The sequence below is a fragment of the Mustela erminea genome, chromosome 15 (genome assembly GCF_009829155.1).
Source record: "Mustela erminea isolate mMusErm1 chromosome 15, mMusErm1.Pri, whole genome shotgun sequence".
NCBI classification, from domain to species: domain Eukaryota; kingdom Metazoa; phylum Chordata; class Mammalia; order Carnivora; family Mustelidae; genus Mustela; species Mustela erminea.
In genome coordinates, this window is record NC_045628.1 from 28,411,330 (window position 1) to 28,438,558 (window position 27,229).

Genomic DNA, 27,229 nt, shown 5'->3' on the forward strand with positions numbered 1-27,229 from the left:
TTGAAGTCACTGAGAAAGACTCTCATCTATTTCTTCAATAAATATGTAGTATGCACTTATAATTGGCTGTGAGCTATGCTAATAAACAAGAGAAACCTAAGCTCTATTTCCCATTGAGTTGACAAAATACATACCATGGAATAAGAACTATGACAGGGGTACATGCAGGGTACTTGGGTGGCTCAGTTGGTTAAACGCCTGCCATTGGCTCAGGTCATGATCCCACTGAGTCCCAGGATCGAGCCCCACATCAGGATCCTTGCTCAGCGGAGTCTGTTACTCTGCTACTCCTACTCATCCCCCCTCCAGCTAGTGCATGCTCTCTCTCAAATAAGTAAATAAAATCTAAAAAAAGAAGAAAAAAGAAAAGAAAAGAAAGGAATAAGTGCACAGTGTTAAAGAACACACAGAACTCGGTAGTAAAAGGTGGGAAAGGAAGGGGGGAGGGAGAGCAAGGGGTGAAAGAAGATTTTCTGGAAAAAAGAACATTTAAACAGATCTGAACAAAGAACAGAAACTAATCCTGGAGAAAGGTGGGAGAAAAGGAAAAAGGGGAATAATATGTTCAAATGCCAAAAGGCCAGAAAGCATGTGTTATAGTGGTGGTTAGAGAGGGGCAGAGCAAGAGAACAAAAGTAATATAGTTCAAAATTTGGCTCATGGGAGCACCTGGGTGGCTCAGTTGGTCAAGCGACTACCTTCGGCTCTGGACATGGTCTCAGGGTCCTGGGATCGAGCCCTGCTTTGGGTTGCCTGTTCAGCAAAAAGTATGCTTCTCCCTCTCCCCCCGCAAGTGCTCTCTCTTGAACTCTCTCTCTCAAATAAATAAATAAAAATCTAAAAAAAAAGTAATAATAATAATTGGCTCATGTGCAGGGCAATAACAAACCAAGCAGGAAGGAGATAAGCAGAAGCTCATGTTGTTCTCTAAAGGTTACAAACAAAAACTTAAAAAGGGTCAAAACCCTTCCTTTTTGGGGGGAAATCACACAAAAAGTCATGTTGATAAATGAAAGCTCTAAGTGAGAACATATGTTCTATAAAAACTGTCATTGCTGGATTTCTTCAATCTAACATCTAAAGTCTACAAGTCGTAAGCACCTCAAAATTAGTAAAAAGGTAAAACCATCTCTTTTATTTCCTGACTCTAAGCCTACACGAAACAGCACAATTTCTTTACATAATGTAATAGGTAATTCTAGAGAAACATCATAGACAAACTAAACCAGAGCACATTCCTAAACTTCGAAAATATTAAACAGTTCATGTTCCAACAAATCTTAAAGTAAGCAAGTCAAACCTTTGAGATAATCTGATAGTAAATATTAGACCATTGCAGCATTTCCCAACTTGCATTTAGCATGTCTTTAACAAGAATCTTATCCACACCTTAATTCCAGCTAAGTAATCAAACTCTGAAAGGAACCACAACAACATGGTTGTTAAAACAGATGCAGGATGGTTTACAATCACATGCTAGTTAGGCTAGTCCTAATTACAAGGATCTTGTCATTAAATTTACATTTAATAAATGTCAGCAGAATGTATTTCATAGCTATTTAAATTTAAGTCAGGCCTACATATATAAAAAACATTCTAAAGTATTATTAATAGATATACAATGAGACAATGTTTTACAATTTAAGTCTGACATAAAGGAAAGAATAAAAAGAGAACAGTTGATAATCAATATAATATAAAACAGATGAGAAAATCAAAGGAGTACCTACAACTCCACAATCAAAAAAGAGACTAAGCAGGGCCATGCATATGGCTTCACAGGTTATACTAAACTTTAGGGAGTGCCAATCACATACACATATAAACACATTCACACACATGGAAAGACTAAGCTGGAAGGTAATTTACACTACTGGAAGGTAATTACATTACTGGACTAATTACACTACTGGAAGGTAATTACAAAGGTAATTTACACTAAACTGGAAGGTAATACAGATACACACACCTACTACCACCACCACCACCACCACCACCACCACAACCACCAGCCCAAGTCTTAGTAGCAATGAAAAAACAAGTATAAAAACAGAATAAAATAAGAAAGATTTTGAGTGTACAAAATTGGGTCTTCAGCTAGCAACACTCATTCATTCATTCATTCATTCATTCATTCATTTTTAACAAATACTCCTAAATGCCTACCATATGCCAGGTACTGAAAGATACAGCAATAAACTAAAGACGAAAATTCCTGTCCTCATGAAGTTTACACCTGGGGTGAAGGGAAGAGGTAGAAATTAAATACACAAAATATTCAGAATATCAGACAGTGATCAGTACTATGGAAAAAACTGAAAGAGCGAGTGGGGTTAGGGAGTACTATGAAAAGAGTATAGTTATTTTATTTATTGTTTTTCTTTTTTTAAAAGATTTTATTTATTTATTTGACAGAGAGAGAGATCACAAGTAGGTAGAGAGGTGGACAGAGAGACAGAGAGGGAAGCAGGCTCCCAACTGGGCAGAGAGCCCGATGTGGGGCTCGATCCCAGGACCCTGAGACCATGATCTGAGCGGAAGACAGAGACTCAACCTACTGAGACACCCAGGCACCCCAGGGTATAGTTATTCTAAATAAAATGGCCAAGGGCCTCCATGAGAAGCCCACTTCAACAGAATGAAGATTCTACCAGACACCAGAAGCTCATCTTTGCCATTCTCACAGAAAAATGTTATACTCTATTCCACTACCCATTCATCTCTACCCCAATTCTAGGGGTTCAGCAGGCTTCCTGCTGAAGAGGCTGACTGATTACCAGGTAGAAGTAAGTGATGCAAAACAACCTTAACCACATTCCTAAGGGTTTGCTTCTAGACTGGATGAAATAAAAAGTATGTTAGAAGCATCTGGCAACAGGACCAAGCTTCAGGACTGTTTGAGGTACATTACCATAACACCCATATCAGACATGGGCAAATTACAGCCAGCAAGCCAAATCTAGCCCACTGTTTTTGAGCCACATTAATCTGTTTATGTATTAAGTATGGATACTTTGGCCCTACAAGAGCAGATCTGAGAAGTTATGGCATAAACCACATGGCCTGGGAAGACTAAAATATTTTCTATCTGGCCCTTTACAGAAGTTGGTCTCATCACCACCACCACCCCCACAGTAAGACCACTTTCAGGGCCATCTCATGAGCACATGACCAGTGTAGTCACTAAGAACCCTGCCTCAGGAAGGCCCCATGCTTGGGGTTTAATGCTCTATGGTCACCATCTTAAAATGTTTAATAATTTTACCTCTGAATCTGAGTTTTATAAACTCCACTTGGGACAGCAGAGCATATGCCAGGACTCTTAAGAAGCCGTAAGTCGGCCTCCCCAGGAAAGATCCTCAGTCAGTTGAACCCTCTGGCTCTGGTATAACAAGGCACCGGCCACCCCCATTCCAGGCTGGCATCAACATAACACATCCACAGGCAAACCAGCAAGGTCTCCTCCTCTGGCTGATTCAGGTGTGGAGCAAGTCCTGGCATGGAGGATGCAATCCCTTGGGAGTTGTCCATCTGCTGTGAGTTGAGACAGCAGACCTATGGGAAGGGAAATGGCTTCCCTGCCCCAGGCTACGATTCCATATTTTCATTAGGCCCTGGGACCTGCAAATTATGGAGCTAGACTTCACTGCTTTCACGAAAGAAAAATTATAAGCCACAGGTGTAAATGAAAGTTCCGTTCCTCTACCAAATTCATAAAATTTCTATAGTCTGTCCCATTTCACTCTGAGCCAACCCCCTTCGTCTTGCTCTAGCCAGTTTTCTTCACATTCTTAAACCAACGAACTAATTTTCACCATAAGCTACTATCATACTTGAAATATACATCAACTAGAAAAGTTCAATCAAGCCTTAGCCTGACTGTCATATTCTTCAAATGGATGAAGTTCTCTGATTATCCTGATTCCAATCAACTGAGGGGTCAAACCAACTGGTGTGACATCTCTAAAGATGGTCACCACCAATTTTTTACCTGCATGTATATGTGTGCCTCTCCTTCACTGAGAGATGGAGTTTATTTCCTTTCCCTTTGAGTAGGGCTGAACCTATGACTCCTTTAAACTTTAACACAGAGGAGAACTGAAACAATCCAGTTAACAGCACCAACTGAGCTCCCAATTAACAGCATCAACTGCTAGCCAACTGAGTAAGTTATCTTGAACCTTCCAAACCGATCAAGCCCCCAAACGGCTACAGCCCCAGCTCTCATCACATGGAGCAGAAGAACCTCTTTATTGATCAGAGCCAACCCATGGAATCTTGAAACATAATAAAATGCCTGCATACGCAGTAGTTTTTTACAAAGCAATATAAAACTAAACAAAATCTGAATGTCAAATCCATCAAGGCTAAGCCTGTTATTTAACTTCTTTATGTCTCATTTTATCCCATCTGCAAAGGGAGGATAAGGATATCACCTATTTCACAGAAGTAGTCTAAGGATTAAATGTACTCATATGTGTAAAGCGCTTAGCAGAGTTCTCAGCATATTCCTAACATAATGCAAAGTCATTACTGTTCTATTATTGCTACTTTAGTATTGATAAAATGTATTATTTATTCCACAATTGCTTTATTAAAAAAAAAAAAAAACCTACCTAGTACTGTCTGAAATTATGCTTACTTATTTATCTGCACCCCCTCCTCCACCAAAGTATGAGCCAAACATTTGGCTATTGTCTTATTCATCAGCACCTAAAACAGAATTTGGCAGACAGAGATACTTCATAAATTTTTATACATTGAAAAAATGAGTTTCAGGACCTCTGTTTTATAGTTAATAATGATATCCAAAAACTGTTCCCATACCTTAAGCATAAATCTGACAAGAGGCTCTCAAAACATAAAATAAGCATGTGGTATAAACTACAATGTGGTATTTTCATGACATAAATCCAACACACTTACTTGTTACTGCATGAGTCTTTGGTCATTACTAAATCATGTACTGCTCAAATATGCCTAAGCAAGGCTAGCATTTGATTCAGCATCAATTAGGTGTGCTAATATAGTATACTCATCTGTACTTTATTTTTTTAATAAAGCTTTAAGCTTTTTAATTCCTGCACAGTTAACATACAGTGTTAACATTACTTTCAGGTGTCTATAATATAGTGATTCGACAATTCTATACGTTACTCAGAGCTCCTTATGACAAGTGTACTCTTAAATCCCTTCACCATTTCAACCATCCCCCAACCCACTTCCCTTCTGGTTAACTATCAGTTTATTTTCTATAGTTAAGAATGAGCTTTTTGATTTGTCTCGCTCTTTTTTTATTTGTTTTGTTTCTTAAATTCCACATATGAGTGTGAAATCACAAAGTATTTCTTTTTCTCTGACTTATTTGGCTTAGCATTATATTCTCTAGTTCTATCCATATTACAAATTGTAATATTTCATTCTTTTTATGACTAATGTTCCATTTTTTATAATATGCATGTATACACACAAACACACACACATACACACACACAATCTGCTGTATCTATTTATCTATGGATGGACATTTGAGCTGCTTCCATAATTATAAATAATGCTGTAATAAGCACGGGGTGCATGTACCTCTCTAAATCAGTGTTCTTGTATTTTGGGGGTAAATACCCAGTAGTGCAATTACTGAATAGCAGAATTCTATTTTCAACTTTCTGAGGAACCTCCACACTGTTTTCCACAGTGACTGCACCAGTTTGCATTCCCAACAAAAGTGCACAAGGGTTCCTATTTCTCCACATCCTCACCAACACTTTTTCTTATTTTGTATAACTAAAAAAAAAAAAAAAGTACTGCACTCAATCAAATCAGTGACACACTTTCATTTAATATCACTACAAGCAAAGAAATAGCCAGAGAAACTTTAATTTGATCAAAAACAAATTAACCTGGCAACACACAACATAATACTTGTCTTCAAGCTTTGGAAACTTGGTATAAAATAGATCTGAGTATGAAATTCCTCAATTACAGTTTTTATAAGTTTCAAACATATTCTAAAGTTGAGATAAAAATCAGACATTCACAGGAACCCTGTACCCTGAAGCACCTTTGAAATACACCAGGTCTAGAAGGTAGAAAGACACACAAAAACATTTCATTATAACAATTTCTCTAATACTGTGATTTTCAAGTTTTCTCTGCCTTGATGCAGATGAGATACAAGTAACTCACCCTCTCTCCCTTTTCCAATTATAGTTCTGTAGGAGTTTTTACATTTAAGAACAAGCAAACAAACCAGCATGGTGTGGTACAGAGCTGCAGATGAGAAATAAACATACGTAAAATAAAGAAGTAAAAGAGAATACATCATGGATGAAGAACAAGTATTAAGGAGGTCCTGCCAGAAAAGAGAAGTTAATGCCTAAAAATTAAGAGGAGGAACTGCTAAGATACTGCACTGTACAGGTATGGAAAGGTCCATTCAAGGAACTTGTATGTTGAAAACCAGAAATTTAGATTTCAAAATTCCAATCAAAATGGCCAAAATTAAAAAGACTGACAACACCAAGATTTGGCAAGTTGGTGGAGCAACCAAAATTTCATACATTGTTGGTACAAGTGTAAAATGTACAACTTGGAAAAAAGTCTGGTGGTGTCTTATAAAAGTAAACGTACACCTATCCTATTACTCAGTAATTCCACCCAAGAGAAATAAATATGTATGTTGATAAAAAGATTTGTACAGGGCGCCTGGGTGGCTCAGTGGGTTAAGCCGCTGCCTTCGGCTCAGGTCATGATCTCAGGGTCCTGGGATCGAGTCCCGCATCGGGTTCTCTGCTCCGCGGGGAGCCTGCTTCCTCCTCTCTCTCTCTCTGCCTGCCTCTCTGCCTACTTGTGATCTCTCTGTGTCAAATGAATAAATAAAATCTTTAAAAAAAAAAAAAAAGATTTGTACAAAAATATTACTAAAAAATATTTCTACCAGCTTTATCCATAATAGCCAAAAACTGGAAACAAGCCAAATATACATCAACAGAGTATATATATTTTTTTTTTTTTTAAAGATTTTATTTATTTATTTATTTGACAGAGAGAAATCACAAGTAGACAGAGAGGCAGGCAGAGAGAGAGAGAGAGAGAGGGAAGCAGGCTCCCTGCTGAGCAGAGAGCCCGATGCGGGACTCGATCCCAGGACCCTGAGATCATGACCTGAGCCGAAGGCAGCGGCTTAACCCACTGAGCCACCCAGGCGCCCTACATCAACAGAGTATAAATAAACTGAGTATGAATAAACTGTATGAATAAACATACAGAGTATGAATAAACTGTAGTGTAGTCATTCAATTTATACAATGAAATACTATTCAGCAATAAAAAGGATGATATACTAATTTAAGCTCTACAAATATGACTCACGGTGCAAAAGACACGGAAGGATGGTCAGATGAAGGGAGAAAGTAGTAAGTAGGCTCTTACAATAGTCGATGTCATAGACAGTATTAACATTTTAAAAGTACAAAACGAGTTCACAAAGAGAAGTCAGAGAATAGTAGAAAGCTTCTTCCTACCAGGAATAAGGAGTTTCAAGGAGAAAGGAAGTTCCCAGTGTCAATGTTACAGAAATCAAGCAAGATGAACACAGAAAAATACCTCTTAGATTAAGCAATGGGCAACACCGATGATGTAAAAGTGGTGTGGTAAGAATATAAGCCAGATAAAGAATACTGATAAATTCAAAGGAAACAAACAAGTGAGGATCAAAGAAACAGAGGTGAGCCAAGAAAGCAAAAATTAGAGAGCAATATAAGAGACTGAAGTATTTCTTTAACATGGAAAACAAAAGTAATAACTCCACCTAAAACTCCCCATCTACTATCTCATCAAGAACGTGTACTATTGAGTAAGGTTGTCTGCCATAGGCCTGACTGTCCCTGCCTGTTTTTGCTGAGTGTGAAAGTCTGCAAAACTTATCTACTTCCTGATACTGAGTGGATTCTTGTAATAAGTCACCTAGGCAACAAAGACGGTCAAGGTTACCACAGCACATAACTATACTCTAAGGGAGAGTATGTTTGTTGCTCGCTAAAATTTTTGCTGCTTGCCAAAAAAGTGCTGGAGCCTTGGTCCTGAGTTACTCCGTTGGGACCCACTACGTGCATCCATCTAGACTCATCACCTTGATGGGACCTGGGTATAAGGGAAACCTACACAAAAATGCTGACGTTCACGCAGCTTGCTGTGGTATGAGTAATAATGCTAGTGTTTCTGATCTGGGAGTCTCCTGTTTTCTGCTAGCAACAATTAAACATTAACAAAACTAACTTACTAGTCTATAAATATGGTAAAATCACATCTTAAGACTCTGCACAGTACTTGAAATGAGCAACAAAAAAATACTTGATATTCATGTTGCTGTGTAAAAAAGACACAAAAGTGGTCACAAACAAAAACTGAAATATATATAACACTTTATATACCTTACGTTACTCATATTATTATTTATCATGTAATGGCCTCTGCATTACATCTTTTACATATATTACAACATATATATCTCGTACTAATCCTTATGAGGTAGGTACTAATATGATGAAACTGAGGCTTCAAATATTAAGTAAACTAAATAAGCTAAGCGCCCACAAGCTGTAAACAGCATAACCTAAATACAAGCCCAGATACCTTTAAAACGTGTTTTTTTTTTAACCATCAATAGTCAATCTTCTTCGCCCCTGATTTATCAAGGACAACTCTAATTCTTCAGATATAAGACTAAAGTACCTAGACCCCTGCAGTATGAAAACTTCATTATGTTCACAGAAAAATTAACATTTTGGAAATGATAATCTTAAAATTTTCTTCAAAATTCCGTGATCAAAATTTAGGAAGAGCTAGGTCAAACAAATCCAAAGGACTGTCTCTACTGCAGAATTCTCATGGTTTTAATATGCAAATATGTTTTAACACACTAATATAGGTCATAAATCTTCTAAGACCATCTATTATCATCATTCTGGAAATCAGTTTGGGAAACTACTGCTACAATCAACAGTGCCAACCTGACTCGTATACAGAATTATCTTTGAAACCTCAGTAGTCAGCTTGGTTCAGGTACATAATCCTTTAAAAGAGAGAACATCAAAGTTAGAATGTGGCCTAACAGCTTCAAGCCAAAGCAACTACTACATAGTTTGGCAACATTGCTCATTTTCTCCCAAACGAGACTTAATTCCCCATAACACAAGGAAACTATAGGGCATACCTAGCTTTGGCTGAAATTAGAAGGGTAATAATTAAGGTTTTTATAGCTCTACATTGTTACCTACTGCTTTACTTAACAAAATTCAGATCCACATTAACAAGAGAAGGAAGAAAAGACCACAGAAAAACCAGTTTCCACATAAAACCTGTGCATAGGTTAATGGCAGTGAGTCATTCTGATGGTCCTGGGCATCACCACCAGCTTTCCAATACAGAAAGCTAAATTTTAACTCTATCAATCAGTGATAAATTAACATCACATACTATCTCACCCCAAAGTGCCTATCTCCTACTTAGTCATCTCCAAACACAACTACTGAAACTGTTTACTGCTGCTCAATGATCTATTAATCTTTCCAGAGTTTTCAAAAAGACTGAGCTAAAGACAGCAACACAGCAGTTGTGTTCATCACATAAACAAACCAGAGCTGCAGATCTGTCCCTAGACAAAAAGTCTACTAGGCACCAATACAGCTGCTTCTTTGGAATAACTAGATATAGTTATTCATCATGCCATTCTCAACAAAATCAAGAGTTATACTAGACAAATGAAATAATCATGTAATTACACAGCAACAGGAATTAACATCCAAATTTAAACTACGCTTAGATTCCCAAACACTTTGCCTTACAAAGAAAACAAATCATTATCATACCTACTTAAAAGTGAACAGTAACTTTAAAAATACAAATTTTTGCCCTCTGCTCTAAAGGAACGCTTCCACCCAAAGTCTATTTCTAAGTCTATGTAGGACACATATCCAATTGAGGGGGGGAAATGCAATAAAATATGATATTGTCCACTTATTGTTGTAGAGAAAAGGAAAAAAATATCCTAAAACATTGGTGTTAGTAACTTTTTTTTCATAATTAAGTCAAGTCCTAACTGAAAGCAAATATGACAATATAACAAATTATTTTAAGGCACAACTATATCAGTTAAAAATGTTGAGTAGTGACTTGTGTATGAGAACATGGTTGATTCTGATAAGCAAAATCCCCAAAGAGAAAGACTTCAGATCAGCTAATGCCTTTAAGGGAAAAAACAGGAACAAGAAAGAAAAGAGATTAGAAAAAAGACAATGGAAATAGTATTCAATATTAACCTACTGAATTTTACTTTAGCTAACATCTGCAAAAATAAGAATACCTTTAAAAACAAAAAATAAACTATCAAAACTGTATACAATGACAACTGGAAAATGCCTTCCATACTGGCAGCAATTTTTTCCAAAGCATTCTGAAAATACAAATTTTCACAAAATTCAACACAGATCATTCGAAGATTTACAAGATGTAAAGCACATGAAATGAAAGCATCATGAGCTTTTATCTCAGAAAAACGCAAAATCACATATGTTGGGATTTCATCTTTCAGTAGCCTTCATATTTGTCAAAATACAATTATTAAAAGAAATTCTTAGCTCAAAACTAAGACTCACATGTGCAAATACATACTTAAGAGTGAAATCTGCTCTATATTGGTAAAATTTCACAAACAGTACTATTAATTGCACCACCAATGCTGCATATTGTTTTCCTCCTCTTCCTCAGTAGAAAGGTTTAACTTAATTGCCATCTGAAAGTTTATACTGTTAACAGGCTACCTACTAACAACAACAGAGTCAACTACTGCTGAGTCCATTTGTAAGAGGGTTTACAATAGAAACCTCCAATTCCAGGACCATAATAAACACTAGAGGAAAAACTACGTTTGAAAAATTGACACTGAAACCAGAGGGACACTTTTCACTCATTTGAACAAAAGGCTTATGTGGTTGAATGGAAAACCCTGTATTTAATGAAAAGTAATTTTTCAAACAAGATTTCCATTTTTTCTAGTAAAACTTGTTTCCTCGCCTAACCCCCCCCCCAAAAAAAAGTCGGAATAGGAAAAAAGTCACTTTTAATAGTAACAAAATGAAGGACAAAATGACAAGGTTAACTAGAGCCGAGACACGAGATCAGCACCATTATTCTCTATAGTGACACAATTTTTTCAACCCGTATTTCTCACCGAATCCACTTCCCACCCTACATCGCGCTTCCACCTCCTTCCCCTCTACCCGCTCCATTTATGACGGCGATCATCTTCCCCGCAGATATGTGAACTCAATACCAGGTCCAGCAGACAATCCACGGGAAATGTCTCAGATGTGACTGGGCCAGGGAATAAGGAAATGATCGAAAAAGTGAGAAGTAAAACAAATATAAGTTGTAGAAAGCGGGGGACGGAGAGTGTCCTACAGCGAGGTATACTGTGCGGGAGAGGGGTGGGGAGATAGGAGGAGCCTTGGGTCGAGGGGTCTCGAAGGAGTCAGAGGCAAGCTCCAAAAGGAGAGGTGTAAGGAAAAAAAAGAAGAAAATTAAGTTAGTTTTTAGCCCGAATAAGGGGACTCCCTGGTCGTCCACGGGAACAGTCCCCCGGTCCAGGGCCGGGCAGGAGGCCGGGGCGGGGGCGCAGGAACTCACCACCTGGTAGCGGCCAGTTCCTGGCTGGTGATGATCCATCCTGCCCGGCTCGGGATCCGGCTTCCGAGCGGGCGAGTCCTCTCGGTGCTCGACCCCCTCGTCCACCCCCGTCGCCGACGTCGTCGCCGCAGTGCCCCTTCCGCCTCTGTTTCTGCCGCCGCGGTTGCCCGGCCGGGCCGCTTCACTTCCTGTCGCTCCCGCAGCAGCCGCGGAAACCTCCGCGTCCGCCACCGCGAGGTGAAGCCCCAGAACGCCGCGCGCGCTACTGAGCATGCTCGGAACGGTTGCGCATGCTCATTGGGTCCTCAGGCGTCACATTCGCGTCGCGAGCAGGGTGGGGGGTTGGGCTGGGTGGGAGGAGATGGAAAAGTAAGACAGGTCCGGGGAACTGTTTAGGTTTTCGAGAGTGGGCGGTGGCAAAGCGAACGGAAAAAAAAAAAAAAAAAAAAAAAAAAAAAAAAAAAAAAAAAAAAAAAAAATATATATATATATATATATATATATATATATATAATCACCGGCCTTAATGCGTCTTTTCTATTGGACGGGTTTCGCGCAGGCACCGCCGGGCACAGTCACACCATGCAGAGACCAGAGTTGAGGAGAAAGGGAACGCGTACCCGGCACACCTGAGGACAGGTCACCCATTTACCCAACACGTCTTCTAATCACCCACCCAGTATAGGACAATGCAGGGAGATTCGTCTCTAGGGCGTTCCTATAACGCGCATTCAAAATCATTAGTGAGGTAAGGGATACCTCACTAATGGTAACCCCCTCTTGGTTACAGTATGAGTTTTAAGAATCTAACAGGGACTCTTCAATTATAGCTTTAGTATCTCCCGAAGGAAGGAGGCCTGGAGAGCCCTGGGTTACTAGAGAACCCTAGGTTACTAGAAGGATACAAAAAAATACTAAGATAGGGCTGTTTTGTCATCATACAACAATAATTTCGAAGGATCTAACCGTAAAGAATCACTTTGTATGCAACATTTTAAGACCATCTCATTGTCTGGTTAACCATACATGACCTACTATGTGTGATTATCTCCCAAAGGCTACAAAGCATATTTCCCTAGGAAGTAGAAGAATATGATAGGATAAAGTATCTTTTAACCCAAAGACCAGCTTTCTATGCCCTGAAAACTATGATCCTACATAATCTGGCCCAGCTATCTCTTTTACTTTACTTCATGGAATGAAAAAGGCCACTGAATGAGCCCGATCAGCTAGTTAAAGTAGCAAAAATATAATAAAGACAGAAACTCATTAAGAGATCATCACCAAAAAAATTTAAGCCTTCTTGACAATTTTATTCAAAGCATTGGCCAGTTCTTCCTGTTTTTACCATCCTGGCCCATTAGTGGTAGAGAGCATGAATAGGCTAACAATAAAAAGAGGCAATAATATCATACTTAAATGTCTTTAAACTTGTTTTCTTTTGATCTAAGTTCATATTTTTCATATCTGAAGACGATGAAATAGGACATTTTATTGTATTATTGTACAAGAGGTCACCCTCACAATTTCACCCCAAATGATATCATCTTTCATGGTCAAAACAGCAGACAGTGTCAGCAAAATGAAATTAGATTCCTGCATCACTTATGGCCAATACTTTTCCTTTAGAACTTAATTTTATGTGTGCTTGTGTTTTTCATTAATCATTTATATGTCTATTTGTTGTTTCTGAAATACACTACTGCTAAGGGCAGAGGCTATTTTTTTTTTTATGCCTAACACACCCAGAATAGTACTGAGAACTGAGAACATAATGGTAAAAGCTAAAGACCTGACACAAAAGTCAACATCCTGAATCCTGTCAGGGTAGCAGATCCTTTTAATTTTACCCTCCTCCCAAGTTCTGTGAACATTTTGCTAATCTAGAGAGCAAAGGGCAGAAATCAATGGAAAAGCACTTTTTCAGTGAAGAAGAGGAAGAGGAAAAAGAAGTAGAATAACTAATGGATATTGAACCCTTCCCAAGCCAGGGGCTGTATTATATCATTTTATAATTATATAAATGTTATATCATTTTATCCTCACAACATCTCCATGATGTAAGCACGACTATAATTCCTGTTTAATAAATCAGGTAAGTAAGACATCAAGAGGTTCAGGAAGTTGTCAAAAGCCAAATCACTATCAAGTGGTCACAGACTCCAGAGTCACCTCCATATTAAGCACTATGCTATAATGCCCTCAAAAAAAAAAAAAAGTGGATTCTTTAAATCCACCTTCTTGATCTATATGAAATAAATGATTTTTTCCTCATATCCCCCAAAACGCCACTCTGAGCTCCTTTTACCTATTGCACAACTAAGCCAGTGGGACCTGTAATAGGCCATCGCAAGTGGAGGCCCTGCACGGTCCCGTAAGAGTACTCATTTGGGATGAAACAGGAGTAACAATATTCTTATCATTTTAGAGGATTTAAGCAAAATCCCATATATTCAATCCCTGGTCTTTCCATGGTGACAACTCCAGTTACCTAAGGAATTGGTGGTAGTGTGCCTCTTTATAAACTACTTCAAGTGGAAATTTCGAATTTTAATACACTTTTCGCCTAATCAATTTTCACTTCCAAATACACAGCCAACTATAATTTCATGAGTGCCACATTGCAGTGCTGGGGCAGACATGGAGATAAACTGCCAAGATTCCCCATCCAGAAAATGCTCTGACCAGCTGCAAGGAGTGTGATTAACCAACAACCTCCAACTGTTAACTATGTCAGGGTTTCCTTCAGTTTTCAACCTGAGATGTTTGTTATTTACAGCATGGCATCTGGTCATTGAGTGGTGTGGTACAGGTTGAATCACTTTTGCCTGGCACTGACCCTTTTAAGGGGCTATCCTTGCTTCAGAATGGCCTGCTAAACTGGCAGAGCCTTTGTTAGCTCTGCAGTGTGTTGTAATGAGTCTCCCTGCTCGGTCCTTTTTCCTTTCACAGATGTTAACTCCCCAATAAATCTCTTGCACTCATAACTTCATATCTGCATTTGCTTCCTGGAGAACCCAAACTAGACAAGTGGCAAAATGTAAAGTGATAAAACATTGTCAATATCAAAATTGTGTGAAATGACTACAAAGGTCCTTTCACATAATTGATGTTTCACCTCCAAAATAACCCCCGGTACCCCCCACCATCATTACCATTTTCTCATGTGAACATAATGTCTTCCCACTAAGAATAACTTTTTTTCTAAAAGATTTTATTTATTTGACAGAGAGAGATCCAATAGACAGAGAGGCAGACAAAGAGAAGGGGGGGTGCGGGGAGCAGGCTCCCTGCTGAGCAGAGAGCCCAATGCGGGACTCAATTCCAGGACTCTGAGATCATGACCTGAACCGAAGGCAGAGGTTTAACACACTGAGCCACCCAGGCACTCCAAAAATAACTTTGATGCTTTCTGAAGAGTGATGCTTTCAAGTCTCAGGAACCCCTTCTCCTGGGAGATACTTTCTCACTGGAATCCCTCCTATCTTCCCAGAAGCAGAGTCATTCTTGCCAGAGGTAAACTGATTTCTTACACCCTCCATAGTCTCCTCTTGGTTCAAATGGGGTATGCTAAACTGCATATACATGTGCCAAGATTGTTTGTTGATATTCCCACCAATTAAAGAGCAGTGGACAGACATGCTATTGCCTGCAGATGGCTTTCCACACAGGCCTAAATCACAGGTAGGCAAGTGCTCCAAATTTTCCTTACTTTTTCAGTGATTTTTAGTGTTTTATCACTTCCCATACAACACAGAACATACAGCATAGAACATGCAATGTAGATCTACTCCTCAAGTAGTTGCTGATGGTTAAGTGTGACCATAGGTCCTAATAGGTAATTGTATTTGGAATATAAATGATTTTGCATAATTACCTAGAGAATGATTGAAAGAGATAAAATTGCATTCTGTGAAGATTTCTATCTCTACATAATAAAAATTCACTAGCCATTGTTTTCTGTACACTATATTCTACACTGGTTTTAGAAAACACAAAAAAATCATTGCCACTTTGGTAAATGAAAATAAGCATAATTACTACCCCAGCGTTTCATCTCTGTTACCATGTATATGGATCTTTGAAGCAGTTTGGAGGCTTGGACCTCAATTTAGTTTCACATAGTGTTCCTTATTTAACTGTTTCTGAAATTCCTGTCATCTGTTCAGCTCTGTAATTTTAGAGAGAAGATCTAAGTGAGCAATTTGACAATCAGGTATCTACTTCCTTTTCCTCTGTTTATTCTCATACACTATGTTGGAAGAACCTGAAATACAGCTAATGTTTTTTTATCAATCAGGGTTCAACCTAAGAAAAAGAACCAGTAGACATACATATTAAGAGATTTATTGCAAGGAATTGGCTTACACTATTGTGAGGTCTAGCTAAGCCTCCAAAATCCATAGTACAGGCCACTGGAACTCTAGAAGAATTCTAGAGGCTGCTGTCTACAGACAGAATTTCTTCTCCCTCAGAGAAGCCTCAGTTCTGCTCTCAACCTTTCAACAGATTAAATCAAGTCCACCCAGATTATACAAGATAATCTCCTTCACTTAAAGTCAACGATTTTGGACTTTGATCATCATTATCTGGAAGCTACCCTCACAACAACACCTAGATTAGTGTTTGAGTGAGTAATTGGAGTCTAGCCTAACCAAGTTGACACAGAAAACTGACTATCACATGTTTATTTATTTATTTATTTATTTATTTTAAAGATTTTATTTATTTGTTTGAGAGAGAGACAGTGAGAGAGAGCATGAGCGAGGAGAAGGTCAGAGAGCGAAGCAGACTCCCCATGGAGCTGGGAGCCTGATGCGGGACTCGATTTCGGGACTCCGGGATCATGACCTGAGTCGAAGGCAGTCGTCCAACCAACTGAGCCACCCAGGCGTCCCATATCACATGTTTATTTAAATACTACAAGCTGAAATAGTCTCTATACAATAAAGGATAAAGAGAAAGAGAGAGAGAGAAAGCAAAGGGAGAAAGAAAAGTAAGAGACTTAGCTTAGAGATTAAAATAAATTTCCATATTAAGTATTTCCTATCAGCCTTATTTTATATATGTACTATTATATATGGAGGCATCACCAGGCAGCAATTAGAAAAGATCTGAATTCTGAGAAGCTGTCCTAACACTATTTTTATTTAGCATTTTCATTGTTTGTTTAGTATGAGCAACAAATGTAAGCAAATCCACAGCCATTTTGCCTTAGGGATTACTTATTTTAAATTGGGCTAAATCATAAGTTATTAATACTCTCTTTGCTTTACCTTGCATACAGAAGGCTGTTCTTTGACCATATTAAAGCAGGACTTTATGTGCTTTTTTGTCTCCTGTTTTCTCTGCAAGCCTGATGATCACTTTCATCACAGAAGAGCAGGGCTGGCACTGAACATCTTGCCTATTATGACATGTTTCTCTTGACTAACTAACGCAAGATCATTGTGTAAGAAGACAAATACTATTTGTATGTATATGTGGGTGTAGGTGTGTGCAGAAAATACTAGGAGAGAAAAATGTCTTCTATATATCAAGGTATTCTTCACAAGTTAAACATTCTTCTGTAACAAAAACCAGGCCTCCTTTGTTCAATCATCTGAAGTCAGAATGCTCTTCGTAGTTAACCACACAGTTCGACAATAAGGTTTCCATATGATAAAGTTGCCTGGCTTCAGTAGTGAGGATATCTGATACCCTTCAATATCTGAAGGGACAAAATGATGACAGTATTCAGATGGAGTGACTCACAAGATGTTGCCTTTCCAGAACTAAGAAGAAATTCGTACCCATTTCCTGATCTTAAGATTCAAATAGGAAGAGAAAAGTGAATGGACTGACAGAGCCAAAGTAAGCCAAGATAATGAAAAAAGGAAGTTCCTCTTATATCTGCTAGATATGATAAAAAATAAATAAAATATTTATACTGTCCCACTTCACCTGTCAATAATACGTAAAGTTCCCATGAAATGTCTATAAATTTTGCTTATGAGGAATGATCACTGAGAAATCTGGCATGATTTCCCCAAGAAAGGTAAAGACCTCAAGCTCAAACCTTCTTCCCTATAGTATTTAGTCTGTTTGGACTGCTCTAACAAAACACCATAGATTGTGTAGCTTATAAACAGATATTTATTTCTCACAGCTCTCAAGGCCAGAAGTCCAGTATCAGGATGCCAGCATGGTTGGGTTCTAGTAAGTGCCCCTTTTCAGGTTTCAGACTGCCAGCTTCTCATTGGATCCTCACAAGACAGAAGGGGCCATGAGGGATCTATCTAGGGACTCTTTTATAATGGCATTAATCCCATGCCTCTGGACCTAATCATCTCCCAAAGGTACACCACCTAACACATCAAATTGGGCATTAGATTTTCAATATTTGAATTTGGGAGGAGGGGACACAAACATTCAGATCATAGCATTCAGATACTGACTTTTTAAAAAATATTTATTTGACAGAGAGAGATCACAAGTAGGCAGAAAGACAGGCAGAGAGAGGAGGGGAAGCAGGCTCCCCACTGAGCAGAGAGCCTGATGCAGGGCTTGATCCCAGGACCCTGAGATCATGACCAGAGCTGAAGGCAGAGGTTTTAACCCACTGAGCCACCCAGGCGCCCCTTGTCTCCAAATTAAATTTGATCTAAAAAAAAGGGTGGATGGATGCCAGGCAGGCAAAATAACAGGCCTGGTAGAGAAAGTAAAAACTTGGAAAAAGGGGCACCTGGGTGGCTCAGTGGGTTGGGCCTGTGCCTTCGGCTCAGTTCACGTTCTCATGGTCCTGGGATTGAGCCCCGCATCGGATTCTCTGCTCAGCAGCGAGCCTGCTTCTCTCTCTCTCTGCCTGTCCTTCTGTCTACTTGTGATCTCGCTCTCTCTGCCAAATAAATAAATAAAATATTTTTTAAATGTAAGTAAATTAAAAAATAAAAAACATAAATATTACAAAAACACATGTGTATATGCAAATATAGCACATAGAGTAGAAAATCAAATTTAATTTTTTTTTGGTTTGAAGGAACAGATTATTTGGCTTACTTACAGGCCACTGAAATTTCCTTAGAACCCAAATATCTGGAAAAGAGAGAAATGTGTGTTTTCATAGATTCATAAAACTTTAGCTTTTCCGGGGACCTTCCTAGTCACCTAGTCCAAAAACTTCGTTTTGGATATATCGAAACTGAGGCTCAGAGAGGTAAATTCAGCCTTGAAGTGATTATCTGTGAATCTACCACCCCACTTCCAGCTTGGTTTAAATGTGGTAATTCATAAAACAATACAAAATACTCGATTGATGTTCCTACCACATCCAACAAGAAAAAACCCTCTGAAACAGTACTAATAAAACTAAATATAGAACATAAACATATCATGAACTCAATATGTCAACATTTCTTTTGGAAGAAATATAGTCAAATGTATTGCCACCTAACAGGATAAAAATTCTAAGATCGTTGCTAATTCTCTCAGGGCTTGCTGCTTTTGGAAAAAGTAAAACAACCACTTCTTTTGTTTAATTAATTTTTATTTTATAAACGTATATTAGATATTGTTTTCTGTCTTTTTATTATTTTATTTTTTTTTTTTAAACCCTAGTGTTGAGGGTTGACTTTAAATAGATCACAGCAAGGGAGCTCCTTTGCTAACTACGAAACCCCGACCCAGAAGCAGGTTGTCTAAAAATTAGTTTAGTAGCAAGTTCCCTATGAATGTCTACTTTTTAAAATGCAGTAAATAAGCCCATCCAAAAGACAATCTTCAAACATACAATAGATACCTAACATCAGTTGTATACATACAAGCTTAAAAGCCAAACAATCCCAACCCCATACATGCATGTCCATTCAGATAAGATGACCTAAACACGTAAAGTGAACAGGATGCTGGCTCTCCGTGCATCCCCAACCCTTTGGCCATGATTCCTGGAAATGATACAGTTGCATATACATACGATAGTTACACATGACCATTTACATTTAAATTAATATTAAAAACTTGGTTGCTGGGTGACACCAGCCAAAAGTGCATAGGGGCTATTGTGTTGAACAGAGCAAATAAAGAATGTTTACATTATCACAGAAAGTTCCATTGGGCATCATTGCTCAAGCAAAGATTCTTACTATTCACCTTAAATTATCCTCCTCTTTTTACTTCCTGAATTATCAACATAATTTTCTTATAGCTTTGGTCCCAGCTCTGCACAACTTAGCAATGCAGCTACTGAGCAAGTCATTTAACCGGCTGAGCTGGTTTGCTCATCTTAAATATCAGAATACAAATTCCTTCCCTAGCTGTCTCACTGGTTGGGAAGCTCAAATGAAATGCAACCAAACAAATATAAAATAATATTAATCCTGGAGGTTCTTTTCCTTTCTAGTGACTGCAGAAAAAATAGTGATGTTTAACACCTTTTACAGTTAAAATGTGTAATAAATACAATTTAGAGATGACAGAGATTATGTCAAAGAACCCAGAAGCTGGTTAGGCCTCCTAAGTTAGGCCACATCATATTTTTTCTAGGCTAAGTGTCTCGGCTTATGCTCTGTATGAGTCATCGTAAAATAAATAAAAGACTCCAATGTGTGTAACCATAGAAAACACAGCAGTTGTTTATCCAGAAGTAAAACTACTCTACAGTATATCTGTCAGTCATTATAATTAAGGTAATGCTAGCTAACATTTATTAAATGCTGGGAGCCATTTTGACAAGTGCATCATATATATTATCTCCCTGTATTTCACAACAATAGAAATAAGTACTATTGTTACTACCATTTTATGTATTAGAAAATTGACACCTAGAGTCTTAAGAAATTTACCAAAGGTCACAAACAATTGAAGGAAAAGGAATTTTTCTTGTTTTTTTTTTTCCTACTTTAACAACTTTTTATTGAAATACACATACTTTAGTTAAATATGCAATTCATAAGTGTACGGCTCAATGATTCTTTATAAACCGAACAAACCCATGCAACCAGAACCCATATTAAGAAATAGAATATTTCCGGGACACCTCAGTGGCTTAGTCAGTAAAGCATCTGCCTTTGGCTCAGGTCATGATCCTGGAGTTCTGGGATCCAGTCCAGTGTTGGGTTCCTTGCTCGGCAGGGAGCTTTCTTCTCCTTTTGCCTGCCTCTCCCTCTGTTTGGGCTCCCTCTCTCTTGCTAACAAGCGAATAAATAAAAACCTTTAAAATAAAAAATTTTTTAAAAATAGAATACTTCCAGAACCTCAGAAGAAACTTTGGCCCTATTCCTGTCTCTTCTCCCGTACAAAAGTAACTAAAATCCTGACTCGGAACACCACAAATTCGTTTTGGCTAATTTATCATTTTGACTTATATACGTGGAGTCATACTATACGTATGCTTTCAAGTCTGATTTTTTTACTTAACTTTATATTCCTAAGATTTATCCATATAGTTGAGTGTAGTTGTAGCTAGTTCATTTTTGTTGCTGTATAGTACTCCAATGCAGGAATATACCCTACTTTATTTACCTGTTTTACTGTGACGTTTGGCTTGTTTCTAATTTGGAGCTTGTATTAGTTTCCTAGAGCTGCCATAACAAAGTATCTCAAATTGAGTGTCATGAGCAACAGAAATTTATTATATCATGTTCTGGAGGATCGAAGTCTGAGACCGATTGTCAGCAGGGTTGATTGCTTTGGAGGGATATAAGGGAAAATCTGTCCCATGCCTTTCCCCTAGCTACTGGTGGTTGTCTGGCAGACTTTGGTATTCCTGGTCTTGTAAAAGCATTACCCCACCCTCTGCCTTCATCTTTACATGGCAGTCTCCTTGCTTGTGTGCATGTGTGTGTGTGTCCAAAGTTTCCCCTTCCCCTATAGGTCATGGGTCAGATCAGGGCTACACCCTACTATGACCTCACTTTAATAACATCTGCAATGACCCTATTTCCAAATAAGGCCATAGTCTGAGATACTGGGGGTTAGGACTTCAAGACATAAATTGGGGGGAGGGGAAAGTCATCTTTGAGCTTGCCAAATAGATACCATGAGCAAAGCTCACCCTCCCGAGTTGAAAAAAATTATGGATAAGAAATTATAACTGAAATTAAATGGTGGCAGACATGTTCAAGGAATATTGCGGGGATTCGCTCCATTTATGAATCTTGTGATAGATGAATGTGTGGAGATGGCAACTAGTGGACAACAGAACAATACTGGAATGGTAGTAATACGAGGAAATAGTATCATCATGTTAGAAGCCTTAGAAGGAGTATATACAATGGATGTGTTCATCCGAACAATCAACTGCTTCCACATGTCCCCTCTCCACAGTACCTGTTTTACCACATAATAAACGTCAGGTCGTGTGCATTTTCATATTGAACTTTTTTGTTAAATAAACTTTTATAATAGTCAATAAATAAATAAATAAATTGGGGGGAGGGGTAGGCACAATTTAACCCATAACAAGGCTACTATGACCAGCAGTGCTAAGAATATTCTTATATATGTTTGGGTGAATATATGTAATTATTTCTGATGAGTATATTCTTACAAGTGGATATGCTAGATTTTAGAGTGAATATATATATTTATGTATGTATATTCAACTTGAACAGAAAACTGCCAAACAGTTTTCCAATTGATTATGCTAATTTTCCCTTCTCTCATCCTCTCATCAGCATATGAGAACTCCATACGCGTATGAGAATTCCATGGCTCAAACATTCCAAATGTTCAAACATTTGAGAGTGTCTTTTTAAAATTTCAACCATTTGGGGCGCCTGGGTGGCTCAGTGGGTTAAAGCCTCTGCCTTCGGCTCAGGTCATGATCCCAGTGTCCTGGGATCGAGCCCCGCATCGGGCTCTCTGCTCAGTAGGGAGCATGCTTCCCTCCCTCTCTCTGCCTGTCTCTCTGCCTACTTGTGATCTCTGTCGGTCAAATAAATAAATAAAATCTTTAAAAAAAAAATTTCAACCATTTTATTTAAACCATTATGATAAAAATATAGCTGTATCTCATTGTGATTTTAATTTGGCTTTCTCTGAGGAGTAATAAATTAATAAATTAATAAAATTAATAAAGTTAAATTTCTTTTTGATATCTCTATTGACCATCTAGAGATCATTTTGCTGATCTGGTCATTTGCTAATTTTTCAATTGAATTAACTGCATTTGTCTTGGATTTGCAATAATTCAATGTTTTTCCAGAAATAATGGGTACTTTGTACCTATACATATATCCCTTTTCACTCCAAGTTAGGAACTTGGCTTCAGGCAAGTGGACAGATGGAGGTGATTTGCTTCACTTTCTGTACGCTTCTCTTATGCATGTGTTTAAAATGCTAAAGGTAGAAGGTGGAAACATCATACCCTAAAATTAGGACAGGAGGAAAAAAAATTGATGCAAAAACTATCCATCGGCATCTGGTCTTCTAGAATTTTTTTTCATTTTTTTAAAATTTTATTTATTTATTTGACAGACAGTAATCACAAGTAGGCAGAGAGGCAGGCAGAGAGAGAGGAAGGGAAGCAGGTTCCCTGCTGAGCAGTGACACCCCCCCCCCCATGCGGGGCTCAATCTCAGGACCCTGGGATCATGACCTGAGCGGAAGGCAGAGGCTTTAACCCACTAAGCCACCCAGGTGCCCCTGGTCTTCTAGAATTTTTTTAAAAATCTGACTTTTAGTTTCAGAGTGAGAGTGTGCATGCTCATCTGTGTATCAGACTACCTCTGTGTCCCTTTGTAACATTCCTTTCAAAAGACTTTAGCCACTTGGCTGACTCACCTCTTTTTTACAGCTTTTTCTCTAGGCTTACTTTCCCTGGTGTCAGGCACGGGCTGCAGAGAAAAGATGTATGTGTCAGCTTTCAGGGCTTAATATGGAACCCTGCATACAGTAAGTCCTCATTATTGATTTGTTGACTACAAATCAACAGAAGCCTCCACATGATTGCTACACAATAGAGGCATAGTGGTATCCTTTCATAGAATGTTGTCTTGTTTTTTAAGAATTTTTAATATCAACAAAAAACATTCCAAGAGATAACCAAAAATGTCATATTCCACAAATAAGTTTAGTAAATTTCTAATGTTTCTCCCTGACAATTTCCCTGTTTTATTATAAATATAAGTAGAGCAAGGTCTGATCACTTAAATGACATCTCACTAATGATCACCTTCCCAATTTCATTTATTATTACAAATAGAGTCTCGTGATTTTCAACCTTGTATTGGTCCTATAATGGCCTATAGGTCTACCGAAGAGTTTCCGTAAGTTACTTTTTGTTATGGTAAATACACCTAACATAGAATTTACTATTTTAACTATTTTTTAAGGTTTTTATTTGTTTATTTGACAGAGACAGATATCACAAGGAGGCAGAGAGGCAGACAGAGAGAGGGAGAAGCAGGCTCCCCGCTGAGCAGAGCCCAATGCAGGGCTCCATCCCAGGACCCTGAGATCATGACCAGAGCTGAAGGCAGAGGCTTAACTCACTGAGCCACCCAGGTCTCCTATTTTAACTGTTTCTAAGGGTACAGTTTAGTGGCACTAATACTTTTGCATTGTTGTGCAACCATCACTACTGTTCATCTCCAGAACTTTTCCATCATTCCAAACTGAGGCTCTGTGCTCATGAAATTCTAACTCCCCATTCCTCTCACCTCCTAGCTCCTAGCAACCACTATTCTACTTTCTGTCCCTATGAATGGACTATTGTTGAGTACCTCATATAAGTGGAATCATATAATATTCATCCTTTTGTATCTGGCTTATTTCACTTAGCATAATGACCTCAGGTTTATCTATGTTGTAGAATGTATCAGAAGTTCATTGCTTTTCTAAGACTGAATAATATTTTGTTGAATGTGTATATCATATACTATTTATCCATTTACCCATCAGTGGACATTTGGGTTGTTTCCACTTGGTTTATTTTATTTAACCTTCACAATTAGTAGCCTTGGCAGTCCTGAATTGGAAAATTGACTGTCACTTACCTAGCAACTGACTCTGCCCATTTTGAATTTCCTTTTTGCATATTAATCTCCCCCCTTATAAATTGGAAATGAAATTACGCACTTCACTGGAGGGAAGATTTAATGAGATAACAAAATACCTAGGGTACTGCCTGTCATATAACTGGTATTAAATAAAAGGTAGCTAGTAACATAATGATTCATGTTGACTGTAAACAATTCAAGAGTCTGTTCCATACGTCTCAGAAGTCCAGACCCATGTACTTAATGTATCCCCTGCATCCCCTGCTTTATGAAAATGTCATCTTAGGTCATATACATATGGCGTACCCAAAAGGTATTTTTGGCTTCTAAAATATTCAAGTCACCAAAGGAAAACAAGAATCATTTGTGAAACACTTTTTTTTTAATTCTACCCACAGTATATTCACCAACCTCTGCGAGGTTAAAATGTCACTTCAAAGAGTTCAGTTTTAAGGAGTATCAGTGATTTGTCTCTTTAGGGGAAAAAAAAAGGTTCATTTTGTTTTTATTAATTTTATTATTTTATCAATTGTAGTCATTAAATAACACCCCCCCCCAAAAAAAAGCCAGTTGCCTTTTCGGACTTTAATACCAAATTTCAAGGTTGGTAAGCATACATGATATTGTCACCAATTCAAGGTGACCAATTATTTGGTGTCAAAACCATTAGAGATCAATAATCAGGAAATGAGAGCAGTATGTTTTTATCTATTATCTGTTAACAGCAACTAAAAAAGCTTTATAAACATACTTAAAAATAACTGTAGGCTATCCAGTTATTTAAAATCAGCCAAATAATCCTAATAATAAAAACAAGTTACTGCCTAACACCAATTAGGATGGCTATTATCAAAAACAAAACAACATAACAAAACAGGAAATAAGTGTTGGGAGACAACCTAGAACTCTTCAGTGTGACAATTCTTTAAAAAATAACAAATAGGGGGCGCCTGACTGGCTCAGTGGGTTAAAGCCTCTGCCTTCAGCTCAGGTCATGATCCCAGGGTCCTGGAATCGAGCCCCACATCGGGCTCTCTGCTCAGCGGAGAGCCTGCTTCCTCCTCTCTCTCTGCCTGCCTCTATGCCTACTTGTGATCTCTGTCAAATAAATAAATAAAATCTTTAAAAAAAATAACAAATAGAATTACTATATGATCCAGTAATTTCCACTTCTGGATACTGATGCAAAAGAACCGAAAGCAGAATCTTAAAGAGATATTTGTATGCTTATGTTCATAGCAGTATTATTCAAAATAGCTAAAATATGGAAGCAACCCAAATGCCATTAGACAGATTGATGGATAGATAAGCAAAATGCAGTATATACATACAATGGCATATTATTCAGCCTTAAAAAGAAAGGAAATTCTGACACTTGCTACAACACAGATGAACATTGAACACATTGAGCTAAGTGAAATAGGCCAGTCACAAAAAGACACATACCATATGATTCCATTTATATAAAGTACTTAAAGTAGTCAGAATCATAGAGACAGAAAGTAACATGGTGGTTTCCAGGGGCCGAGGGAAGTTATTGTTTAATGGAATATAGTGGGGAGTTATTGTTTAATGGAATAGAGCTTCAGTTTTCCAAATGAAAAGACTTCTGGAGATGGATAGTGGTGACAATTGCACAACAATATGAATGGACTTAATACCATTTGCTTAATACCATTTTTAATTGCACAACAATATGAATGGACTTAATAGCTGGGTATTTAAAAATGGTAAGATGATAAATTTTATGTTATGTATTTTACCACAGTAAAAAAATTGGGGGAAAAAGTAAGTTAACACCCTACACTATGTTACTTGCAACAGAAGACAAATTGTACATACAAGGTGAAACAAGAGAGATTAATAAATATTTTTACATGTGTCTGCAAATCTAGCATACACAGTTATATGAGTGATCCCTGTATATCCTGAATAAGGAAAATATTATTCCTATAGGAACTCAGTGTGGCTTGGAGATTTTATAATTTCTAGTTAATGTGGAGGAAATTATTAGAAAAAAATATGAAGAACACATACAAAGTTGATGATAATGTGAAATAATGTGATGATAACTGGTGAAAGGAAATAAGTTGTTTCACTCTGCTAAAACATTCTATTCACAGGCAGAAGAAAGATGGCTTAAATGTTTGAACTATTTAACACAGACTCAAATACAGGGCTGACTAGACAAAACAAACTAGTCATTAGAACTGAGGTTTCTAGTCAGATTTGCCAGATGCACTAAGAAACTTGGTAGCTAGTGTGGGGCTTTATGGTAAACAGAAAGAAAAGCGAAGGAAAGACCAAAGAATCAAGGACATAGTTTTATAGTTTGCATGTGTGTTTAATAAAGCATAAGTTTTTACCACTGGGAAAAAAAAAATCAAGGACACTGGAAAACAAAACAAAACAAAATAGCAAACATAGTTGAATATGGACTCAGTTAGTTCTGATGAAGTATATGTGTACATCTGAGTTACATTTAATTTTTAAAATTTTGTTAATCTATGGTAATTATAAACTGGACTGTGTGAACTCTGAGATCCTGTTTCTTTCTCTCTTTTTAA

The 27,229-nt window shown here is 37.9% G+C and overlaps 1 protein-coding gene across 1 annotated transcript in view; it reads right to left on the bottom strand.

Annotated features, from left to right (window-relative positions):
- The window catches only part of NDFIP2 (Nedd4 family interacting protein 2), a 64,711-nt gene extending 52,731 nt beyond the window's left edge, over window positions 1–11,980 (bottom strand). Inside the window, exon 1 of the mRNA XM_032314556.1 lies at window positions 11,686–11,980. Within this exon, the coding sequence (XP_032170447.1) occupies window positions 11,686–11,958 (273 nt within the window). The 5' untranslated portion in view covers window positions 11,959–11,980. The remainder of the gene's footprint in view (window positions 1–11,685) is intronic.
- Window positions 11,981–27,229: the final 15,249 nt, after the last annotated feature.